The 22,376-nt window shown below is 43.7% G+C and overlaps 2 protein-coding genes across 5 annotated transcripts in view; one reads left to right on the top strand and one right to left on the bottom strand.

The window, feature by feature from the left end:
• The window catches only part of LOC130295068 (uncharacterized), a gene marked incomplete at its 3' end in the record, with an annotated part of 238,076 nt that overhangs the window by 29,849 nt on the left and 185,851 nt on the right, over positions 1-22,376 (top strand). The gene's annotated exons all lie outside the window — the stretch shown is intronic.
• On the bottom strand, positions 2,320-20,505 carry LOC130297066 (oocyte zinc finger protein XlCOF7.1-like). 4 transcript variants are annotated; one of them, XM_056549312.1, is made up of 7 exons: positions 20,386-20,505; positions 18,524-18,657; positions 17,704-17,883; positions 15,766-15,892; positions 15,615-15,682; positions 15,004-15,103; positions 2,320-5,093 (listed from the first exon to the last, which is right to left on the bottom strand). In XM_056549312.1, exons 2-7 carry the CDS (start codon positions 18,599-18,601, stop codon positions 4,258-4,260), a joined length of 1,389 nt encoding a protein of 462 aa, XP_056405287.1. In that variant the 5' UTR covers positions 18,602-18,657; positions 20,386-20,505; the 3' UTR covers positions 2,320-4,257. The 4 variants fall into 4 exon arrangements, with proteins under 4 accessions (XP_056405287.1, XP_056405272.1, XP_056405262.1 ...); XM_056549297.1 differs by lacking the exon at positions 20,386-20,505 and adding an exon at positions 20,017-20,147; XM_056549287.1 differs by lacking the exon at positions 20,386-20,505 and adding an exon at positions 20,021-20,143.

The following is a 22,376-nucleotide window of genomic DNA, read 5'->3' as shown; positions in this document are numbered from 1 at the left end:
CCTCCGTTGTGTGCAAATTGTTTGAGGGTTTTCTGAGAGATGCTATTTTGGAGTATTTTGATAAAAATAAATGTATGACTCCATATCAGCATGGCTCTATGAGGGATCGGTCCTGTCAAACTAACCTGATCAGCTTTTATGAGGAAGTGAGCTCCAGACTGGACCAGGGGGAATCGCTGGATGTCGTATATCTGGATTTTTCCAAAGCATTTGATACAGTGCCACATAAAAGATTGGTACATAAAATGAGAAGGATTGGGCAGGGGGAGAATGTGTGTAAGTGGGTAAGTAACTGGCTCAGTGATAGGAAACAGAGGGTGGTTATTAATGGTACTTATTCTGATTGGGTGACTGTTACTAGTGGGGACCACAGGGGTCAGTCTTGGGTCCTATTCTATTTAATATATTCATTAATGACCTTGTAGAGGGGTTGAATAGTAAAGTAGCAATCTTTGCAGATGATACTAAACTCTGTAAAGTGATCAACACAATAGAGGACAGTGCACTGTGTACAGTAGGATAACACAATAAAGGACAGTGCACTGTTACAAATGGATCTGGATAGGTTGGAGGTTTGGGCTGGGAAGTGGAAGATGAGGTTCAACACTGATAAATGTAAGGTAATGCTCATAGGGAAAAAAAAATCAGGCTGGGATTATGTATTAAATGGGAGAACACTTGGGTCAACTGACACGGTAAACGACTTGGGAGTCTTAGTTAATAGTAAATTTAGCTGTAGTGACCAGTGTTGGGCAGCTGCTGCCAAGGCAAATAAAATCATGGGGGGCATCAATAGGGGCATAGATGCCCACGACAAGGATATAATTCTACCGCTGTAAAAATCACTAGTCAGACCACACATAGAATACTGTGTACAGTACTGGGCACCAGTGTTTAAGTAAAGATAAAGTGGAGCTGGAGATGGTTCAAAGACTGGCACCAGACCACTGTACTAGATTTACAGGGCCAGAACGTTGATCCAGGGATTTATTCTGATGCCATATTTGGAGTCTGGAAGGAATTTTTACCTCTAGTATGAGGGTTTTTTGCCTTCCTCTGGATCCCCTCAACTCAGTAGGGACTCCTTAGAGGATATAGGTTTAACTTGATGGTCTTTTTTCAACCTTATGAACTATGTTACTATTTTACTATATATGATGCAAGTGCCAGAGAGTACCAGGAAATCCGATCAAAGGCCTTTTCGGCATCAAGGGAAAGAATCATCATGGGCACATTGCGAGATTGTGCGTAGTGCATGAGATCTAAAGTTTTGATAGTGTTGTCTCTGGCCTCCCTCCACGGCACAAACCCCACCTGGTCAAGATGTACTAAAGTAGGAAGGATCGTGTTAAGATGGTTGGCCAACAGTTTGGAGTAATTTTTTAGGTGTACATTCAGTAAGGAAATAGGCCTGTAGCTGGAGCAGGAGTTTGGGTCTTTCCTGGGCTTCGGGATAACCACAACGTGAGCCATAGTGGGCGCAGGCGGTATGGGACTGGTGGGGGAGACAGAGTTAAAAGCCCTCAATGTCCTATTTGTCTTGTGGTCCTGTGATCGTCCGGTGCCATTGTTTGTTTTGCAGTTGTGAGACTTTTTCACAGCTTCTGAGTGGGGCCCTACCTGTGTTCTTTTTTGTCATCCCTTATGGGTATTCTCACCCAAACCTGCTGCGGACTTCCTAGAGTGGTGAACATACATGATCTTCTTCTGTAAATAACTTACTCTTGTTAAGTTATGATTGTACAATATTTCTGCAATCTTTGAACGGTTCTTGCACTATTTTTCTATTTTTGAGGTTTTGCCTTAATTCTATTGGGAGGGTATGACACCGGACTTAGGGGTGGGTGTTTCTGTGGGTGGGGGGAGGGCGGGATATGTGGTTTTGTTTTGTTGTTTGTTTGTAAACTGCAAAATGTTTAATAAAAATTTCTGTAAAAAAAAAAGCCCTCAACATAAGGGGGAAAGGGAGTCTAAGAGAATATTATAGAATTTGGCAGTAAAGGCATCAGGGCCAGGCAGGGCTCTTTCCCCAGAAATGTTTTTGGTGACAGAAGACAGCCCTTCCGAGGAGAAAGGAGCATCCAGCATCTCCAGCCTCTACACAGAGAGCACAGAAAAGGGAGAAGGTGGGCTCGCTGGAGGGCAGGGAGGGGGTGGGAGGTTATAGACCTACAACCAGCACTCAATAAGAATCCAAAAATGTTAATTCAAAAAATGACAAAACTTTATTAAGGAACAATATAAAAAACACAGTATGGGACCCACCCAATTAAAACAACCCACCCTTAAAAATGAACCCCACAAAAGGACTTGCTGAGTCCTACAAGATCACTGTACCCCCGCCGCCTCCTAAACACGTGTTTCGTATTCTTCCTCAGGAGGTCTGGTGGGAGGTTATACAGGTCTGAGAAAAACCAATGGAAGGTGGACATAATGTCCTCCGTGGTATGGCCAGGGGACCCAAGCGCGATCGAATACTGGGGACATATGTTTGAGCCAGTCTAGACCGCAGCACCCTTGCAAGAAGGCGCCCACTTTTATTCCTATGGTCTTAAAAAAATTGCTGCGGCCTATTTGTAACCAGCGTCCCCAGGAAGCCTCTAAGAGGCGTTTTACTTCAAGTCTGACCAACTGCAAATCCCTCAAAACCGGTGGAGAGAGTGAGCGTTTATGAGCTAATTCGAGGGAGGACAGTTTCAATAGGGTACGACTAAGGGCTTGGGCCTTTTCCCGCTTCAACATAGAATTGTGTTTGATGAGAACCCCACGGAGCACGCATTTGAGTGCTTCCCATTGGGAAAAGGGAGGTGAGGTGTCCGAGGCATGATCAGTCACCAAATTTGAAACAGTTCTGGTCAGCTCAGCAAGACAGACAGTGTCCAAGAGAAAAGATTCATTCAGCCTCCAGGACCAGCCAGATTTCACCAAGAATGGGAGCGGGAGGGAGCAGAAAACCGGTGCATGATCAGACCATAGAATGTTACCAATTGAGAAAGAAGACAGCCAAGGCAAGGCACTGTGTTGAAGCAGAATGTAGTCCAGGTGACTATAGGAACCATGCAGGGAGGAGAAAAAGCTAGCCCCAATATTTATTTTTAACAGCATACAAAATGACACAGGTATCGGGTTTTCCTAGGTTGCAGTGCAGCCAAGACATGACATCACTAGTTAGGTGTGCTAAGGGAGCATGTCCTGCTTCAATGGGTGAAGCAACCGCTGGGTGGGAGAGAGATAATATTGCAAAAGCTGGAGGCACCCTGGTAAGAAAACACTGGTCTTTCGAATGGAATACAGCTAATTTGTGTTCCAGTGGGTTGGGTGGCTGATGTGTGGGAGGCAGGAAAGTGACCTCACACTTACAAACAAGGAATTATGTTAAATGTAGCTTGAGAACGAAATCCAATAGGAAATACCCAGTTACAAAGAGACAGCCTCTGCATTATGGTAATCTCACAAAGGGTAGGGGATAAGATGTCTAATTGTGGGGCCCCCGCGATCTCCCACAGTACCCAGCATTCTAAACAAACGCTGGATTCCTGCAACAGTGGTCGTGAGGTCAAGGCCATGCCCCCTCCATTCATGTCTATGGGAGGGAGCGTGTCGGCAGACACGCCCCCTCCCATTGACATGAATGGAGGGTGCATGACCGTGACATCACGAGGTGGAGTGGCTGTGACCTCATGATCACAGCCCCCGACTCCGAGTGTGCTGAACACAATGTTCAGAAAGCTGGAGCACTGGAGTACTCCTTTAACCTTACCCGTGGGGCATCTGTTGTCTTTTTGTGGAGTATTCATAACAGTATAACCTTATATTACTACATTAAACTATTCAATGTATAGCAATACCATGGAAGGAGAGGGGACTACCTTTTAAAAGCACATTTTTAATAACAGTTGATAACAAGGTGTTAGATGTTGTATATAACAAATAAATATCTATTTCTAAATGTGAAATATTCTAGGCACGTGGCTGATAAATGGGTGCGTTTTCGGGATTCTATTTGCTTTTTGGATAACAAACTTTTTTTTAATCATAATGTATTGCTCCAAATTGCTTTTATTTCATTTGCTACAATTGTAGCGTTGTATTTTTGTCTTGTACTAGTTGACAAAAGTAGCTGCTGACTGTGTGAGTTTTTTGGGAAGTTAAGAAGTGATTTGTAGGGAAAACCTTTTCCAAATTCTGGCCATGAAAAGGTTTTTCCGGTGTGAGTTAGAGCTGGTTTTTGGTTAAAAAGACTTTCCCCCATACGGTTTAGGAAATTGGCTTCTCCCCTGTGTGAGTCCTTTGATGGATAACTAGATTTGATTTCTGAGTAAAACATTTCCCACATTCTGAACAAGAAAATGGCTTCTCCCCCGTGTGAGTTTTTTGATGTTGAACAAGAGTTGATTTATTTCTATAACATTTCCCACAGTCTGAACAAGAAAATGGTCTCTCCTCTGAGTGCGTTCTCATATGTTCCACCAGAGTTGATTTCTGAGTAAAACGTTTCCCACATTCTTGGCATGAAAATGGCTTCTCCCCTGTGTGAATTCTCTGATGCTCAACAAGAGTTGATTTCTGGGTAAAACATTTCCCACATTCTGAACATGAATAAGGCCTCTCACCTCTGTGAGTTTTGTGATGTTTAACAAGAGCTGACGTATTGCTATAGCATTTCCCACAGTCTAAACAAGAAAATGGCTTTTCCCCCGTGTGAGTTCTTTGATGCTGAACAAGATATTTTTTTTGAGTAAAACATTTTCCACATTCTCGGCATAAAAATGACTTCTCCATAGTTTGATGCTGAATAAGGTATGGTTTCACGGTAAAATATTTCCCGCATTCTGAATATGGAAATGGATTCTCTTCTGTATGAGCTATTTTTTGTTTAACACCCCTCCTGTTGCTTTTATTTTGCTTAACAGCCTGTGATGAATGGGAAGATAGGACTGGTTTAAAAGGATCAGATGGTAGAGCTTTGCTGTGAAGGGCTGACAGTATATCTGGGATAATGGAATGTTCTTCATATGTATCTTGTGTGATATCATCATCTGCTTTATAATATGAAGATATAAGATTCTCCTCTGATCTCCTGGTACAGTCATCTGCCAAGGATAAGACAGTTTCCATTATTTTTTATTAAACCTTGCATACACTTCTTCACAAATATGTCTCAAAAACAAAGATGGCACTATGTCCTGCATTTCCGAAACATTATAAAAAAAAAAGTATCACTCTTTTCTGTTTAGGATGTAATGACTAGCTACTGGGTACATGTGCAACATCAGGGGTATTTACCACACACATTACTCCTCCTTTGAAGTCCACACCCTCAACTCCACTTCCCCTACTTGTCTGCCAGATCTTGGGCCTACCTTTACAGTCACTGGGTCACTTTTCTCCATTCCTCTTTTGTGAAATAACAACTTTAAAGGGGTTCTCCACCATAAGGTGACTTTAGTACTTACCTGCCAGACAGTAATGGACATGCTTAGGAAGGATCCGTGCTTGTCTTGGGGCTAAATGGCTGCTGTGAGTCCACCATATTGCTGCTTTCATTTTATGAAATGGCTATTTCCTGTTGGAGTTCCTTCCCTCCAACTACAAGTGTGAGGTCACTTTTCTCTCTCCCACACATCAGTCACCCCAAAGCTGAGCTCCCTTCCATGTGCTGTGTTTGAAACTACAATTCCCTGCAGCCCTGTGGAGAATGATCTCCCTCCCACTTAGCATTCACTCCACCTATTGAAGCACAGACAGGCTCCCTTTCAACACCTGACTAGTGATGTAATATTTCAGGCAGCACTGCAACCTGGGAAAACCTGAGACAACATTAATTTTGTATGCTGCTAAAAATGAACATTGGGGCAAAGATCACATAAAAATTGCGAGACCACCATCAAACACATATACAGACACTATATTATGAACTACACTAACTTAACAGCCCCTGTAGCACAGTCAAATAAAAAAATCCCAGAATACCCCTTTAACTGAGGATGAATTTAATATCCCTATTGACAGCCCAACCTTCTCATTACCCTATCAGCTTCTATCTAAAGGTGGCCCTAACATTTTATAAAATGTCAGCCAACTGAGTTGTCTCCTAACCTCCCCATGGCATGGCCGACCATTCAAGTTTTCTCTATGGAGAAAGGTTAGCTGCAGCCAGACAACTCTGGCGGTGGCTTATCCCTCCCAGAACAATAGGGTTCCTTGGGGAATATCCAACATGCTCAGCGCTACGGAGAGTCTGGAGGCCACCATACACTTTAGACAGTCAGCCGAAACCACCAAAATCAGCAGGTTTAGCCAACGTTAGTCTAGGATGTATGGGCATCTTAGGTCTCGTCCCTAGGCCTTTTTCAGTTTCTTTTCCCATCGTTGTCCCCAATCTCTTCCATCCCCTGTCCAAATCTACATTTTATACTTAGCAATGAAACTTTTATAAAGGTGTTATCCAGGATTAGAAAAACAGAGCTGATTTCTTTAAAAAAAAAAAAAAAAACACAGCACCACCCCTGTCCTCAAGTTGTGTGTGGTATTGAAGCTCAGTTCTATTGAAGTGAATGGAGCCAAGTTGTAATACCACATACAACATGAGGACAGGGGTGGTGCTGTTTTTAAAAGAAATTATCTCTGGTTTTATAATCCTGGATAGCCCCTTTAAAGGGGTACTCCACTGGAAAAAAATGTTTTTAAATCAACTGGTGCCAGAAAGTTAAACAGATTTGTAAATTAATTCTATTTAAAAATCTTAATCCTTCCAGTACTTAGCAGCTGCTGGATGTTCCAAAGGAATTTTTTTTCTTTTTGGATTTCCTTTCTGTCTGACCACAGTGCTCTCTGCTGACACTTCTGTCCATTTTGTGAACTGTCCAGAGTAGGAGCAAATCCCCATAGCAAACTTCTCCTGCTCCAGACAGTTCCTAAAATGGATAGAGGTGTCAGCAGAGAGCACTGTGGTAAGACAGAAAGGAAATTCAAAAAGAAAAGAACTTCCTCTGTAGCATACAGCAGCTGATAAGTACTGGAAGGATTAAGATTTTGAAATAGAAATAATTTACAAATCTATTTAACTTTCTGGCACCAGTTGATAAAAAAAAAAAAAAAAAATGTTTTCCACCGGAGTACCCCTTTAACCCCTTAAGGACTCAGCCCATTTTGGCCTTAAGGACTCAGACAATTTAATTTTTACGTTTTCATTTTTTCCTCCTCGCCTTCTAAAAATCATAACTCTTTTATATTTTCATCCACAGACTAGTATGAGGGCTTGTTTTTTGCGTGACCAGTTGTCCTTTGTAATGACATCACTCATTATATCATAAAATGTATGGCGCAACCAAAAAACACTATTTTTGTGGGGAAATTAAAACGAAAAACGCAATTTTGCTAATTTTGGAAGGTTTTGTTTTCACGCCGTACAATTTCTGGTAAAAATGACGTGTTCTTTATTCTGAGGGTCAATATGATTAAAATGATACCCATTATTATATACTTTTATATTATTGTTGCGCTTAAAAAAAATCACAAACTTTTTAACCAAATTAGTACGTTTATAATCCCTTTATTTTGATGACCTATAACTTTTTTATTTTTCCGTATAAGCGGCAGTATGGGGGCTCATTTTTTGCGCCATGATCTGTACTTTTTTATGATACCACATTTGGATATAAAAAACTTTTAATACATTTTTTATAATTTTTTTTTTAATAAAATGTATTAAAAAAGTAGGAATTTTGGACTTTTTAAATTTTTTTTCGTTCACGCCGTTCACCGTACGGGATCATTAACATTTTATTTTAATAGTTCGGACATTTACGCACGCGGCGATACCAAATATGTCTATAAAAAATGTTTTTTACGCTTTTTGGGGGTAAAATAGGAAAAAACGGACGTTTTACTTTTTTATTGGGGGAGGGGATTTTTCACTTTTTTTTTACTTTTACTTTTAAATTTTTTTACATTTTTTTTTACACTTGAATAGTCCCCATAGGGGACTATTCATAGCAATACCATGATTGCTAATACTGATCTGTTCTATGTATAGGACATAGAACAGATCAGTGTTTTCGGTGATCTCCTGCTCTGGTCTGCTCGATCACAGACCAGAGCAGGAGACGCCGGGAGCCGCACGGAGGAAGGTGAGGGGACCTCCGTGCGGCGTTATGAATGATCGGATCCCCGCAGCAGCGCTGCGGGCGATCCGATCGTTCATTTTAATCGCGAACTGCCGCAGATGCCGGGATCTGTATTGATCCCGGCACCTGAGGGGTTAATGGCGGACGCCCGCGAGATCGCGGGCGTCGGCCATTGCCGGCGGGTCCCTGGCTGTGATCAGCAGCCGGGATCAGCCCCGCATGACACGGGCATCGCTCCGATGCCCGCGGTTATGCTTAGGATGTAAATGTACGTCCTGGTGCGTTAAGTACCAGCTCACCAGGACGTACATTTACGTCCTGCGTCCTTAAGGGGTTAAAAGCATCCTGGAAAAAAAAAAAAAGATTATCCCTCAGACTCATACCAGGTGGTTGCCATTTTGACACATGTCTAAAGGGGTATTCCGGCCAAAGACATCTTATCCCCTATTGAAAGGATTGGGGATAAGATGTCTGAACATGAGGGGGAGGGGGGCGCTGGGACTATGCGGGGCTGCATCTCCAGTCTCAGAAAGCTCTTTGTTTCTGGGGGACGTGATATCATGCCCCGCCCCCTCCATTCATGTCTATGGGAGGGGGCGTGACTATCGTCACGCCCCCTCCCATAGACATGAATGGAGGGGGCGTGACGTCACGTCACGTCCCCAATCTGACAACCAACATCATGCCGAACCACTTGACTTCCCCTCCCGTATCTCTACACCATCTAATAATCCAAAACATACTTTATACTCCCTCATTACTCCTAAAGTGCAGATGCCTACCATAAATCCCTTGCATAGATTCCCTTCCCTCCAGGGATCGGTCCTAGGTCCTCTCCTTTTTTTTCCCCATCTCAAAACAGCTCCTATTGGCCAATCTATCAGCACGACAGTTCTACAGTAACGACACCCAGGTTTATACCTTTCATCCGGAAATCGGCCTCCTAATCTGAATCAAAACGTTCATCCAATTCAAAACGGACCCAGAATGTATATCGAGAGGGGAACGTTGCTACATTGCCCATAGCAACCAGATTGCTTCTTTAACCCCCCTTAACGACCACGGACGTAAATGTACGTCCTGGTGCAGCAGTACTTTTTATTCATTCCATATCATTACATCATTATAAACAATATTCTTTTTTTTTTTGTAAAACAATAAACATATACAGTAACCCCCCCCGACATGCGATGGCCCCGACATATGATCAAATCGACATACGATGGCCTCTCAGAGGCCATCGCAAATCGATATCAGCATCGACATACGATGCTTTTATATGTCGGGGCCATCGCATTAACTGCTATCCGGCAGCGCAAAATGCTTAAAGGGTAACTCTCATTAAAGCTCATTTTTGCTATTGCACTCCTTATGGTAAATAAAAAATATTTCTAATATACTTTCTTTAAAAAAAATGAAGTTTTCTATGTTTTACTTGTGCTTAAAAAAGCTCAAGAGCACATTTTCCCCCATCTTATACACAGACTTAGGACCGAAGCCCAAACACAGGAAGTGCAGTCTGGAGTGCTGAGGGGGGTGTGTCCAGCCTCATCCAATCATAGCTCCTCTCACACTTAACTGCCATATGCTGTTGGTTGAAACCCCCCCCCCCCCCCTCAGCACTCCAGGCTGCACTTCCTGTGTTTGGGCTTCGATCCTAAGTCTGTGTATAAAATGGGGGAAAATGTGCTCTTGAGCTTTTTTAAGCACAAATAAAACCTAGAAAACTTCATTTTTTTTAAACAAAGTATATTAGAAATATTTTTTATTTACCATAAGGAGCGCAATAGCAAAAATTAGTTTTAATGAGAGTGACCATTTAAGCTGCTGTCGGATAGCAGTTTAAGCATCCCAGACAGGTTCACTTACCGATTCCCGCTGCTCCGGGTCCACTTCGCGATCCTCCGGCGTCTTCTGCATCTTCTCCAGGGTCCGGGCCTCGCTTTCCGGCGTCATTATTATGTCACTACGCACGCCGCGCCGGCGCAGCAACGTAATAATGTCACCAGAAAGCGAGGCCCGGACCCTGGAGAAGATGCGGAAGAAGTCGGAGGATCCCGAAGAAGACACCGGAGCAGCGAGACAGCATCGGGAGCCCCTGGAACAGCATCGGGAGCGGTGAGGACGCGGTCCGGAGCGGCGGGGACAGGTATTAAATATTATAGTATTAAATGCACTTTTTACATTGCACGAATCCCTCAACATACAATGGATTCGACAAACGATGGGTCGTTTGGAACGGATTACCATCGTATGTTGAGGGACCAACAATATACATTAAGGATACGAAAACATAATATCTTCTATAATAACAAAATATTTCGAAATTAGTGAGGGGGCATTCAAATTCTCCCTATAGTCTCTAATGGCCTGGGAATGGGAGAAAAAAAAAAAAGGGGGGGGGGGGGGGGAACCCTCTTCAATCCACCTATTCCAAATCAAACTAAATTTATCTGGTAGCCCTCTCACATCGCCTTCTCCCATGTAATCACCTTCTCCAACAATTGTTCTTTCCTAGGGGGGGACGAGTCTTTCCAAAGCTGCGCTATAAATTTTCTGGCGTTATATAGGAGTCTCCCAACTGCTGTTTTAATATAAGATGATATATTTAAATTATCTAAATATCCTAGTATACAAGTTTTAAAGGGGTATTCCAGGAAAAAAACTTTTTTATATATATCAACTGGCTCCAGAAAGTTAATCAGATTTGTAAATTACTTCTATTAAAAAATCTTAATCCTTTCAGTACTTATGAGCTTCTGAAGTTAAGGTTGTTCTTTTCTGTCTAAGTCCTCTCTGATGACACCTGACTCGGGAAACGCCCAGTTAAGAAGAGGTTTGCTATGGGGATTTGCTTCTAAACTGGGCGTTTCCCGAGACAGGTGTCATCAGAAAGGACTTAGACAGAAAAGAACAACCTTAACTTCAGAAGCTCATAAGTACTGAAAGGATTACGATTTTTAAATAGAAGTCATTTACAAATCTGTTTAACTTTCTGGAGCCAGTTGATATATATAAAAAAAGGTTTTTGCTGGATAACCCCTTTAAGATCTAGAGGAAGATCAATGTCCCATACAGTCCCAATATACTCTATGATTTCTGTCCAGTAGTGCTGGATATCTAAACAGCTCCAAAACATATGTATAATGTCCGCGGAATCTTTAGAACACCGAGGGCATTTTGAGTCTTTTCGATACCCAATTTTAAAAAGAAGAGCCGGGGTTCTATATGCTCTGTACAGAATATATACCGTATTTATCGGGGTATAACACGCACCCTCATTTTACCAAGGATATTTGGGTAAAAAAAGTTTTTTTTTTTTAAGACGAGTGACGTCTTTGCGCCGCGCCGTGCAGCGCATAGCAACGACACAAGGGACGCACACCGGAGGCCTGAAGCAGCGCGGACCCGACCCCGGCAACAGGTAATTAAGCAACTGGGGATGGGGAGAGACAACGGGGCAGAGGCGTCGGCAATGGGTGCTGCTGCCCCTTCTCTCCCCCTGACACCGATAGTCAGGGGGAGAGAACGGGCAGCAGCGCCCATAGCCAGGGGGAGAGAAGGGCCGGCAGGGGCAGAGAAGCCGGCAGCGCTGGCGGTCTCTGCACCTGCAAAGCCGCTGCAGTTCATTGATTTAAAGCACCCGCTTTAAATCATTGAACTGCAGCGGCTTATCGGCGTATATAACACGCAGGTAGACATTAGGCTAAAAATTTTAGCCTAAAAAGTGCCTGTTATACGCCGATAAATACGGTAATTGTGTTAATCTCGCCCGCTCTCCTAGTGCCTGACTAGCAATACTATTGAGTACTGATTTCCACTGTTCTCCACTAATGCCCGCTTCCCCCTGCCATTTTAAGAAAGCCGGTATCAGCTGCGTCGCCCAGCCTCTAACAGCAAGGAGTTGATATATTTTGGAGATCAATCCCCCTTGTTTCTATTCTTTTATTATTGGATCTTTATTTGCCGTTAGAGGGAAATATTTTCATGCCTCAGCTGAAGATAGTGAAAAAACGCTTTAACAGGGATAATTAAATCTTCCTGAAAGTCTCTAAAAGACCGAAAGTTGTCAGATTTAAACAAATCTTTTACCCACACTACTCCTAGCTTCCTCCAATTTTCAAAGCCTTTCAGTTTTTTTTAGTTTCTGGGAGATGTGGATTGTCCCATAGGGGGGTATATTCATTAAAGGGGTATTCCAGGAAAAAACTTTTTTTTATATTTCAACTGGCTCCAGAAAGTTAAGCAGATTTATAAATTATTTCTATTAAAAAAATCTTAATCCTTTCAGTACTTATTAGAAGTAGAGCAGGAAAAAACCCTCAGGTATGAGGCTGAAGACTCTTGTAAACAGATGAGGCGGATGCCAAAGGTAATAGGAAAGTCCTCAGCCAGGACATTTTTATTATTAAAAAAAACAATAAAATGGACAAGATTACGCGTTTTGGGAGGATCCCTCCCTTCCTCAGATCAGGATCATCCTGATCTGAGGAAGGGAGGGATCCTCCCGAAACGCGTAATCTTGTCCATTTTATTGTTTTTTTAATAAAAATGTCCTGCTGAGGACTTTCCTATTACCTTTGGCATCCGCCTCATCTGTCTACAAGAGTCTGCAGCCCCATACCTGAGGGTTTTTTCCTGCTCTACTTCTAATATTGACTCCCAGGACGACTTGTTTCCTCCTGCAACCCATCGGCATAGCAGCGACTCGCACTACAGTACCCAGATTATATCGTGGGTGATATGCTTTTTTGCATAGATCTCAAGGTGAGCGGCCATCTATAAGCCCCGTGGGGTTGCCCACCCACCACCCGATCTATTGAGGGTAAATACACGAGGCGCCGTCTGTCGGTCCTTTCTTTTCTTTTCTCTACAGATTTTTCAGTACTTATGAGCTTCTGAAGTTAAGGTTGTTCTTTTCTGTCTAGGTAATCTCTGATGACACCTGTCTCGGGAAACGCCCAGTTTAGAAGCAAATCCCCATAGCAAACCTCTTCTAAACTGGGCGGTTCCCGAGACACGTGTCATCAGAGATTACTTAGACAGAAAAGAACAACCTAAACTTCAGAAGCTCATAAGTACTGAAAGGATTAAGATTTTTTAATAGAAGTAATTTACAAATCTGTTTAACTTTCCTGAGCCAGTTGATATTTAAAAAAAAAGTTTTTTCGTGGATAACCCCTTTAACTTTCCCAAGACCCCTAATATCTTTGACTTTATTCCAGATTTTGTGTATTAGATAAAAAATTGGGAGGGCAGAGTTAAATTCACCAGCTTCTAAAGCCATTATTAGATTATTACCTGATAAAACTCTCATTATCATAACCATACTGGGATTTAGAGAATCCATTTAATCCCATCCCCTGAGATAGTGACATTGTGCTGCAAGAAAGTATAACCAGGGGTTAGACCAGTGGTCCCCAAACTGTGGCCCTCCTGATCTTGCAAAACTACAACTCCCAGCATGCCTGGACAGCCAACGGCTGTCCAGGCATGCTGGGAATTGTAGTTTTGCAACATCTGGAGGGCCACAGTTTGGGGACCACTGGGTTAGACAAAGCCAATCCGCCCTCCTGCTTTGAACGATATAAATAATCTAGTTTTAATTTGGGCCCATTCGCCCATTCCAGATCAGCTCACGGAACGGAGTATTGATTCTTTGAAAAAGGCTAAAACCTATCCAAATAGGGGAGTTGTGTAAAACATCAGTCATCTTAATAAGACGTGGGGGTACTTAGCGCACCAGGACGTACATTTACGTCCAATGTATGACAGCCAGCATTAACCCCTCAGATTCCGTGATCAGTACAGATCACGGGATCTGCGGCAGTGCGCATGTTAAAATAGACGATCGGATCGCCCGCAGCGCTCCCGCGGGGATCCGATCATCTGTAATGGCGGACGGAGGTCTCCTCACCTGCCTCCGTCCGTCTCTTGGTGTCTCCTGCTCTGGTCTGAGATCGAGCAGACCAGAGCAGAAGATCGCCGATAATACTGATCAGTGCTATGCCCTATGCATAGCACTGAACAGTATTAGCAATCAAATGATTGCTATAGATAGTCCCCTATATCCCTCATACCGCCCTATATACAAAAAAATGAAAACGTTATAGGTGGTCAAAATAGGGCGATTTTAGATCACTGATTTTGTACAAAAAGTTTTAGATTTTTTTTAAGCGGTACAAAAATATAAAAGTATCTAGCCATGGGTACCATTTTAATCGTATTGACCCACAGAATAAAGAACACATGTCATTTTTACCGTAAAGTGTACAGCGTGAAATGAAACCCTCCAAAATGTGCAAAATTGTGGTTTTCATTTAAATTTTCTCCCTAAAAAAAAATTATTCTTTGGGTTCGCTGTACATTTTATGGTAAAATGCAGAGGCCTTTTCAAAAATGAAAGAAGCGATCTGATTGGTTGCTATGGGCAACTCAGCAACTTTTCCTCTGGACGGGTTTTGATAAATCTCCCCCCATAGTTAGGATGAAGAAGAAATAGGCATCTTTCACGTCGGTGCATTTCATGTCCATATTCTAGATGTATTCCACATCAATATCAAAAATGCATCTACATAACAGCGTCATATTTTTATCTGCGTTTACTCTGTATTTTGGTAAATTGGCAGAATATACAGAATTAACTAGCAGGACACATGGGGAGATTTCTTAAAGTCTGTGCAGAGGAAGAATGGTGCAGTTGCCCATAGCAACCAATCAGATTGCTTCTTTCATTTTAAAAAAAGGCGGCTATCTGGTTGCTATGGGCAACTGCACCACTTTTCCTCTACACAGGTTTTGATAAATCTCCATCACAAACGGTTATAGTCCGTGACTGAGTAGAATCTGTGAGCATTTAGTGGTTACTCCTCACCCGGATGGTTACCTGTAGTAATGTCCTCCAAATACGGCTCTTCTTTTACTATAATGTTTATACCATTTATGTACTTCAGATCTTCAGCCTGATTCATGAGCTATGACATAAATATAGTAAAAGTATCAGACAGTAGGAGAAGTCATGTGGAAAGTTTTATATGAGCAGAAAAGATCAATAATTATCAATAGGAACAAAAATGACAGGCGGAGTTATCTGAGCCCCATAGCAGCAGGTCTCCTAGAAGCCGGACATAGATATTAGATGATGGATCAATAACCGTATATCCCCCATGGCTAGACAGGCTTCAGGTTGTGTCAGTGGAGGAGATCAGCTCCTGCCAGACACCTCTGGGGTTTGTCTCGGGGGAAATAAAGGATCAGATGGGTATAAATCCAACCTGTTGGTTCCTTATTCCAACCAGCAGTCTCCATAGCCAGAAAACTGTGAGAAGATCCAGACAACATGTAATGTCTATGGTCGGCTTTATCCTGTCATCTCCACCTTTCTCATTCCACAAGTATAAAGCATATAATACTGTAGGATAAAACAAGACTGAACACAAGAGCTTCACAGCCCTTCTACAGATCATAGGGAATATCTCCATCTACCTGATCCTGATCCTGTGGAAGAAGAGGACGGGGACACCTCTCTGCTGCTGTTCTCTTACTGGATCTGACTGTAGGGAACACATACAGAGACTGAATTCATTCTTTACATACAAATAATGAGAGGACGTGTGTATATAGTCATGTCTATTACCTGCTGATGTGAGGGGCTGCTGATCCTCCATCATCACCTGATCCTTGTACTGATCCTTGTGTCCTTCTACATACTCCCACTCCTCCATGGAGAAATAGACCGCCACGTCCTGACACCTTATAGGAACCTGACACACAATGATACAGTCATCACCCCGACCTCTCCAGCGGTGTTACTGTATAATGTCCCAGCATTCCCAGCAGTGTCACCTCTCCAGTCATCACCAGACCCCTCCATTACTGTATAATGTCCCAGCATTCCCAGCAGTGTCACCTCTCCAGTCATCACCAGACCCCTCCATTACTGTATAATGTCCCAGCAGTGTCACCTCTCCAGTCATCACCAGACCCCTCCATTACTGTATAATGTCCCAGCATTCCCAGCAGTGTCACCTCTCCAGTCATCACCAGACCCCTCCATTACTGTATAATGTCCCAGCATTCCCAGCAGTGTCACCTCTCCAGTCATCACCAGACCCCTCCATTACTGTATAATGTCCCAGCATTCCCAGCAGTGTCACCTCTCCAGTCATCACCAGACCCCTCCATTACTATATAATGTCCCAGCATTCCCAGCAGTGTCACCTCTCCAGTCATCACCAGACCCCTCCATTACTGTATAATGTCCCAGCATTCCCAGCAGTGTCACCTCTCCAGTCATCACCAGACCCCTCCATTACTGTATAATGTCCCAGCATTCCCAGCAGTGTCACCTCTCCAGTCATCACCAGACCCCTCCATTACTGTATAATGTCCCAGCATTCCCAGCAGTGTCACCTCTCCAGTCATCACCAGACCCCTCCATTACTGTATAATGTCCCAGCATTCCCAGCAGTGTCACCTCTCCAGTCATCACCAGACCCCTCCATTACTGTATAATGTCCCAGCATTCCCAGCAGTGTCCCCTCTCCAGTCATCACCAGACCCCTCCATTACTGTATAATGTCCCAGCAGTGTCACCTCTCCAGTCATCACCAGACCCCTCCATTACTGTATAATGTCCCAGCAGTGTCACCTCTCCAGTCATCTCCAGACCCCTCCATTACTGTATAATGTCCCAGCATTCCCAGCAGTGTCACCTCTCCAGTCATCACCAGACCCCTCCATTACTGTATAATGTCCCAGCATTCCCAGCAGTGTCACCTCTCCAGTCATCACCAGACCCCTCCATTACTGTATAATGTCCCAGCATTCCCAGCAGTGTCACCTCTCCAGTCATCACCAGACCCCTCCATTACTGTATAATGTCCCAGCATTCCCAGCAGTGTCACCTCTCCAGTCATCACCAGACCCCTCCATTACTGTATAATGTCCCAGCATTCCCAGCAGTGTCACCTCTCCAGTCATCACCTGACCCCTCCATTACTGTATAATGTCCCAGCATTCCCAGCAGTGTCACCTCTCCAGTCATCACCAGACCCCTCCATTACTGTATAATGTCCCAGCATTCCCAGCAGTGTCACCTCTCCAGTCATCACCAGACCCCTCCATTACTGTATAATGTCCCAGCATTCCCAGCAGTGTCACCTCTCCAGTCATCACCAGACCCCTCCATTACTGTATAATGTCCCAGCAGTGTCACCTCTCCAGTCATCACCAGACCCCTCCATTACTGTATAATGTCCCAGCAGTGTCACCTCTCCAGTCATCACCAGACCCCTCCATTACTGTATAATGTCCCAGCATTCCCAGCAGTGTCACCTCTCCAGTCATCACCAGACCCCTCCATTACTGTATAATGTCCCAGCATTCCCAGCAGTGTCACCTCTCCAGTCATCACCAGACCCCTCCATTACTGTATAATGTCCCAGCATTCCCAGCAGTGTCACCTCTCCAGTCATCACCAGACCCCTCCATTACTGTATAATGTCCCAGCAGTGTCACCTCTCCAGTCATCACCAGACCCCTCCATTACTGTATAATGTCCCAGCAGTGTCACCTCTCCAGTCAGCAGCTCCATCATCTTGTTGATCAGTTCTAGGATCTTCTGTTCATCCATTTTCTCATGTATCAGGGAGTGAGGTGGGGGCCTCGGGATTGGGCTCAGGGTTCTTCCCCATCCTTCACACACAGGGGCCCGACAGCGCCCACTAGAGGACTTCTTCATTACTGTGTAATCCTGTGTATGGAGAGACACATTAATATCACTACATACATTCCCAGAATCCCTCACCTCTCCAGTCATATCCATCTATTATTACATAGATAAGAATGAGGTCATGTGACATCACTCCCAGAATCCCTCACCTCTCCAGTCATATCCATCTGTTATTACATAGATAAGAATGAGGTCATGTGACATCACTCCCAGAATCCCTCACCTCTCCAGTCATATCCATCTATTACATAGATAAGAATGAGGTCATGTGACATCACTCCCAGAATCCCTCACCTCTCCAGTCATATCCATCTGTAATTACATAGATAAGAATGAGGTCATGTGACATCACTCCCAGAATCCCTCACCTCTCCAGTCATATCCATCTGTTATTACATAGATAAGAATGAGGTCATGTGACATCACTCCCAGAATCCCTCACCTCTCCAGTCATATCCATCTATTACAGAGATAAGAATGAGGTCATGTGACATCACTACCAGAATCCCTCACCTCTCCAGTCATATCCATCTGTTATTACATAGATAAGAATGAGGTCATGTGACATCACTCCCAGAATCCCTCACCTCTCCAGTCATATCCATCTCTTATTACATAGATAAGAATGAGGTCATGTGACATCACTCCCAGAATCCCTCACCTCTCCAGTAAGCCGGAAGAGTATCTGTAGGGTGAGGTCTATTATCCTGTCGGCCATCTTGTTCCTGTCTCTCTCCATGGTTGATAAGGACACTTCTCTTATAGATATCAGCAGAGATTCAGGGTTGGAGAAACCTGAAGGGAAGAAGAGGAGACAATGTAACATTATACAACAATGACTTTAGGAGACTTAAAGAATACCAATCATAATGGTCGGCAGCAGGATATAGTTAAAACTTCCAGAAAATCTTGTATCCCGAGACTTAACAGTGTCATCTCAGAGCAGGTCTTCGAATACAAGATTTCCCATGAGTTTCACATATATCCTGACCCCAGCCATCATGATAAGTACTCTTTAAAGGGGTTTTCCAGCTTAGAAGAATGTATCCCCTATCCAAAGGACAAGCGTTAGATTTTTGCAGTCGGACCCCTGCGATTTCCTGCCCGGCTCACCTCCTGCATGGAGCGGCACGCACCTTCTGTTCATCTCTATGCGAGAGCTGAAGCGCTGTACCCGGGTATCTCCGTCTCTCACACAGAAATGCATGGACGGGGTGTGTCTGCCAACGCTCTGTGCTGGGGGTGAGCTGCAGCGCCGGGCAGATCACTGGGGGTCCCAGTGGTTATACCCAGGGGTCAAATCCTGGGAAAAAAAGTGTGGGAACTCACCCTAGATTTCCACTTAAAGGGGCACTAGACATCTTATACCGTATCCAAAGTATAGGGGTTAAGATGTCTGATGCTGGGGGGCCCACCGCTGGGGACTCCCACGTTCTCCCTGCTGCTCCCGACATTTGTTTAGAGCGTTGGGTGCAGCGCCAGAGGCTCGTGACGTCACGGTCACTGCCCCTCAATGCAAGTCTATGGGAGGGGGCGTGATGCCCATCACGCCCCCTCCCATAGATTTGCATTGAGGGGGAATTACTGTGATGTCACAAGCCTCTGCCTTGCATCACCAGTCATCCGGCAAGGAGCGAAGTTCGCTACATGCACCGGATGTCTGGGGTGCCACAGCCGAGATCCCCAGCAGCGGGACCCCCGCGATAAGACATCTTATACCCTATCCTTTTGAATAGGGGATAACATGTCTAGGGGCGGAGTAATCCGACAGGTCCTGCAGGACTCCTGCTAATGGGAACTGCGTTCCTGCTGTGGAAAAAGTGTAGGAACTCCGTTCCCATGAGTTCCTGCAGGACTTGAGCACTGGTTATACCCCTCCCAAACAGACACTTAGGGGGAGATTTATCAAAACCTGTCCAGATGAAAAAATGCTGTGTTGCCCATAGCAACCAATCAGATCGCTTCTTCCATTTTTACGAGGACTTTTTTTGCTATGTGCACCTCAGTAACTCTGGACAGGTTTGAATAAATCTCCCCCTTATACCTTATTTGAAGTTGCCCTTTAAGAACAACAGGTTCTGAAGGTATTAAAGGGGTATTAAAGTCTTTGTAAAAAATATATTATGCTGCTATGGAAATTAAAAACATACTTACCTACCTCCGCTCCCCCTAAGCTCCCATTCGGCTCCATCGGGTCCCTCCATCCGTCTTCTTACTGCTTCTGAGACAAACACTCATTTCAGGACCTGCCCACTCAGCCAGTCAATGGCCAACATGGGACACTGCTGTAGCCTGTGATTGGATGAGCTGGAAGGTCCTGCACCAAGCACTTGTCTCAGAATTAGGAAGAAGATTGGATACCTGTAGTAGGTAAGTATGTTTTTGCTTCCCCTCCACCTCAGTAAGATATTATATTTAAATATTTAAATTCTAGAATATTCTTCAGTAATATAATAATCATAATAATGATTATAAATAATAACCGCCCCCTGCGCTCCTGATGTGCTAAACCCACCAACATACCTCCACCTGCAGAGCTATACAGGAGCCGTGTGTTTACCCTGTACTTACAGGACCTGCGATGATGTCACAGTCATGTGATCAGTCACATGGAGGAGGAGGAGTCACATGATCAGGGGCTGCTGCTCTAGGCTCATCTGCTCAGTGTATGCAGGACTCTGCTGTGCTGGTTGTGATCGCTGCTGGATGAGCTGAAGTTATGTGTATGCAGCAGAGCTGTGTGTGTGTGATGTGCGTGGTGCAGAGCTGTGTATGTTATATATGTCTGCAGCAGAGCTGTGTGTAATGTACATGTAGCTGAGCTGTATGTGTACACAGTAGAGCTGTATATATGTAATGTGCATGTAGCTGAGCTGTATGTGTACACAGTAGAGCTGTATATATGTAATGTGCATGTAGCTGAGCTGTATGTGTACACAGTAGAGCTGTATATGTGTAATGTACATGTAGCTGTGCTGTATATGTGTAATGTGCATGTAGCTGAGCTGTATGTGTACACAGTAGTGCTGTATATGTGTAATGTGCATGTAGCTGAGCTGTATGTGTACACAGTAGAGCTGTATATGTGTAATGTACATGTAGCTGAGCTGTATGTGTACACAGTAGAGCTGTATATGTGTAATGTACATGTAGCTGAGCTGTATGTGTACACAGTAGAGCTGTATATGTGTAATGTGCATGTAGCTGAGCTGTATGTGTACACAGTAGAACTGTATATGTGTAATGTACATGTAGCCGAGCTGTATGTGTACACAGTAGAGCTGTATATGTGTAATGTACATGTAGCTGAGCTGTATGTGTACACAGTAGAGCTGTATATGTGTAATGTGCATGTAGCTGAGCTGTATGTGTACACAGTAGAGCTGTATATGTGTAGTGTACATGTAGCTGAGCTGTATGTGTACACAGTAGAGCTGTATATGTGTAATGTGCATGTAGCTGAGCTGTATGTGTACACAGTAGAGCTGTATATGTGTAATGTGCATGTAGCTGAGCTGTATGTGTACACAGTAGAGCTGTATATGTGTAATGTGCATGTAGCTGAGCTGTATTTGTACACAGTAGAGCTGTATATGTGTAATGTGCATGTAGCTGAGCTGTATGTGTACACAGTAGAGCTGTATATGTGTAATGTACATGTAGCTGAGCTGTATGTGTACACAGTAGAGCTGTATATGTGTAATGTACATGTAGCTGTGCTGTATGTGTACACAGTAGAGCTGTATATGTGTAATGTGCATGTAGCTGAGCTGTATGTGTACACAGTAGTGCTGTATATGTGTAATGTGCATGTAGCTGAGCTGTATGTGTACACAGTAGAGCTGTATATGTGTAATGTGCATGTAGCTGAGCTGTATGTGTACACAGTAGTGCTGTATATGTGTAATGTGCATGTAGCTGAGCTGTATGTGTACACAGTAGAGCTGTATATATGTAATGTGCATGTAGCTGAGCTGTATGTGTACACAGTAGAGCTGTATATGTGTAATGTACATGTAGCTGTGCTGTATATGTGTAATGTGCATGTAGCTGAGCTGTATGTGTACACAGTAGAGCTGTATATGTGTAATGTGCATGTAGCTGAGCTGTATGTGTACACAGTAGAGCTGTATATGTGTAATGTGCATGTAGCTGAGCTGTATGTGTACACAGTAGAGCTGTATATGTGTAATGTGCATGTAGCTGAGCTGTATTTGTACACAGTAGAGCTGTATATATGTAATGTGCATGTAGCTGAGCTGTATGTTTACACAGTAGAGCTGTATATGTGTAATGTACATGTAGCTGTGCTGTATGTGTACACAGTAGAGCTGTATATGTGTAATGTACATGTAGCTGAGCTGTATGTGTACACAGTAGAGCTGTATATGTGTAATGTACATGTTGCTGTGCTGTATGTGTACACAGTAGAGCTGTATATGTGTAATGTACATGTAGCTGTGCTGTATGTGTACACAGTAGAGCTGTATATGTGTAATGTACATGTAGCTGAG

The sequence above is a fragment of the Hyla sarda genome, chromosome 1, assembly GCF_029499605.1.
Source record: "Hyla sarda isolate aHylSar1 chromosome 1, aHylSar1.hap1, whole genome shotgun sequence".
NCBI classification, from domain to species: Eukaryota; Metazoa; Chordata; class Amphibia; order Anura; family Hylidae; genus Hyla; species Hyla sarda.
Note: the sequence above shows the minus strand (reverse complement) of the source record. Positions and strands in the feature narration are given on the sequence as shown.

Bases quoted from the DNA above. Each gene is read 5' to 3' on its own strand.
- LOC130297066 (XM_056549287.1), bottom strand. From the start codon at position 20,066: ATGGAGGGACCCGATGGAGCCGAATGGGAGCTTAGGGGGAGCGGAG. The intron at 15,893-17,703 runs GTGACACTGCTG...ATTGTGTGTCAG, and splicing joins TGGAGCTGCTGACTGGAGAG to GTTCCTATAAGGTGTCAGGA. The intron at 15,683-15,765 runs GTAATAGACATG...TGTTCCCTACAG, and splicing joins GCAGCCCCTCACATCAGCAG to TCAGATCCAGTAAGAGAACA.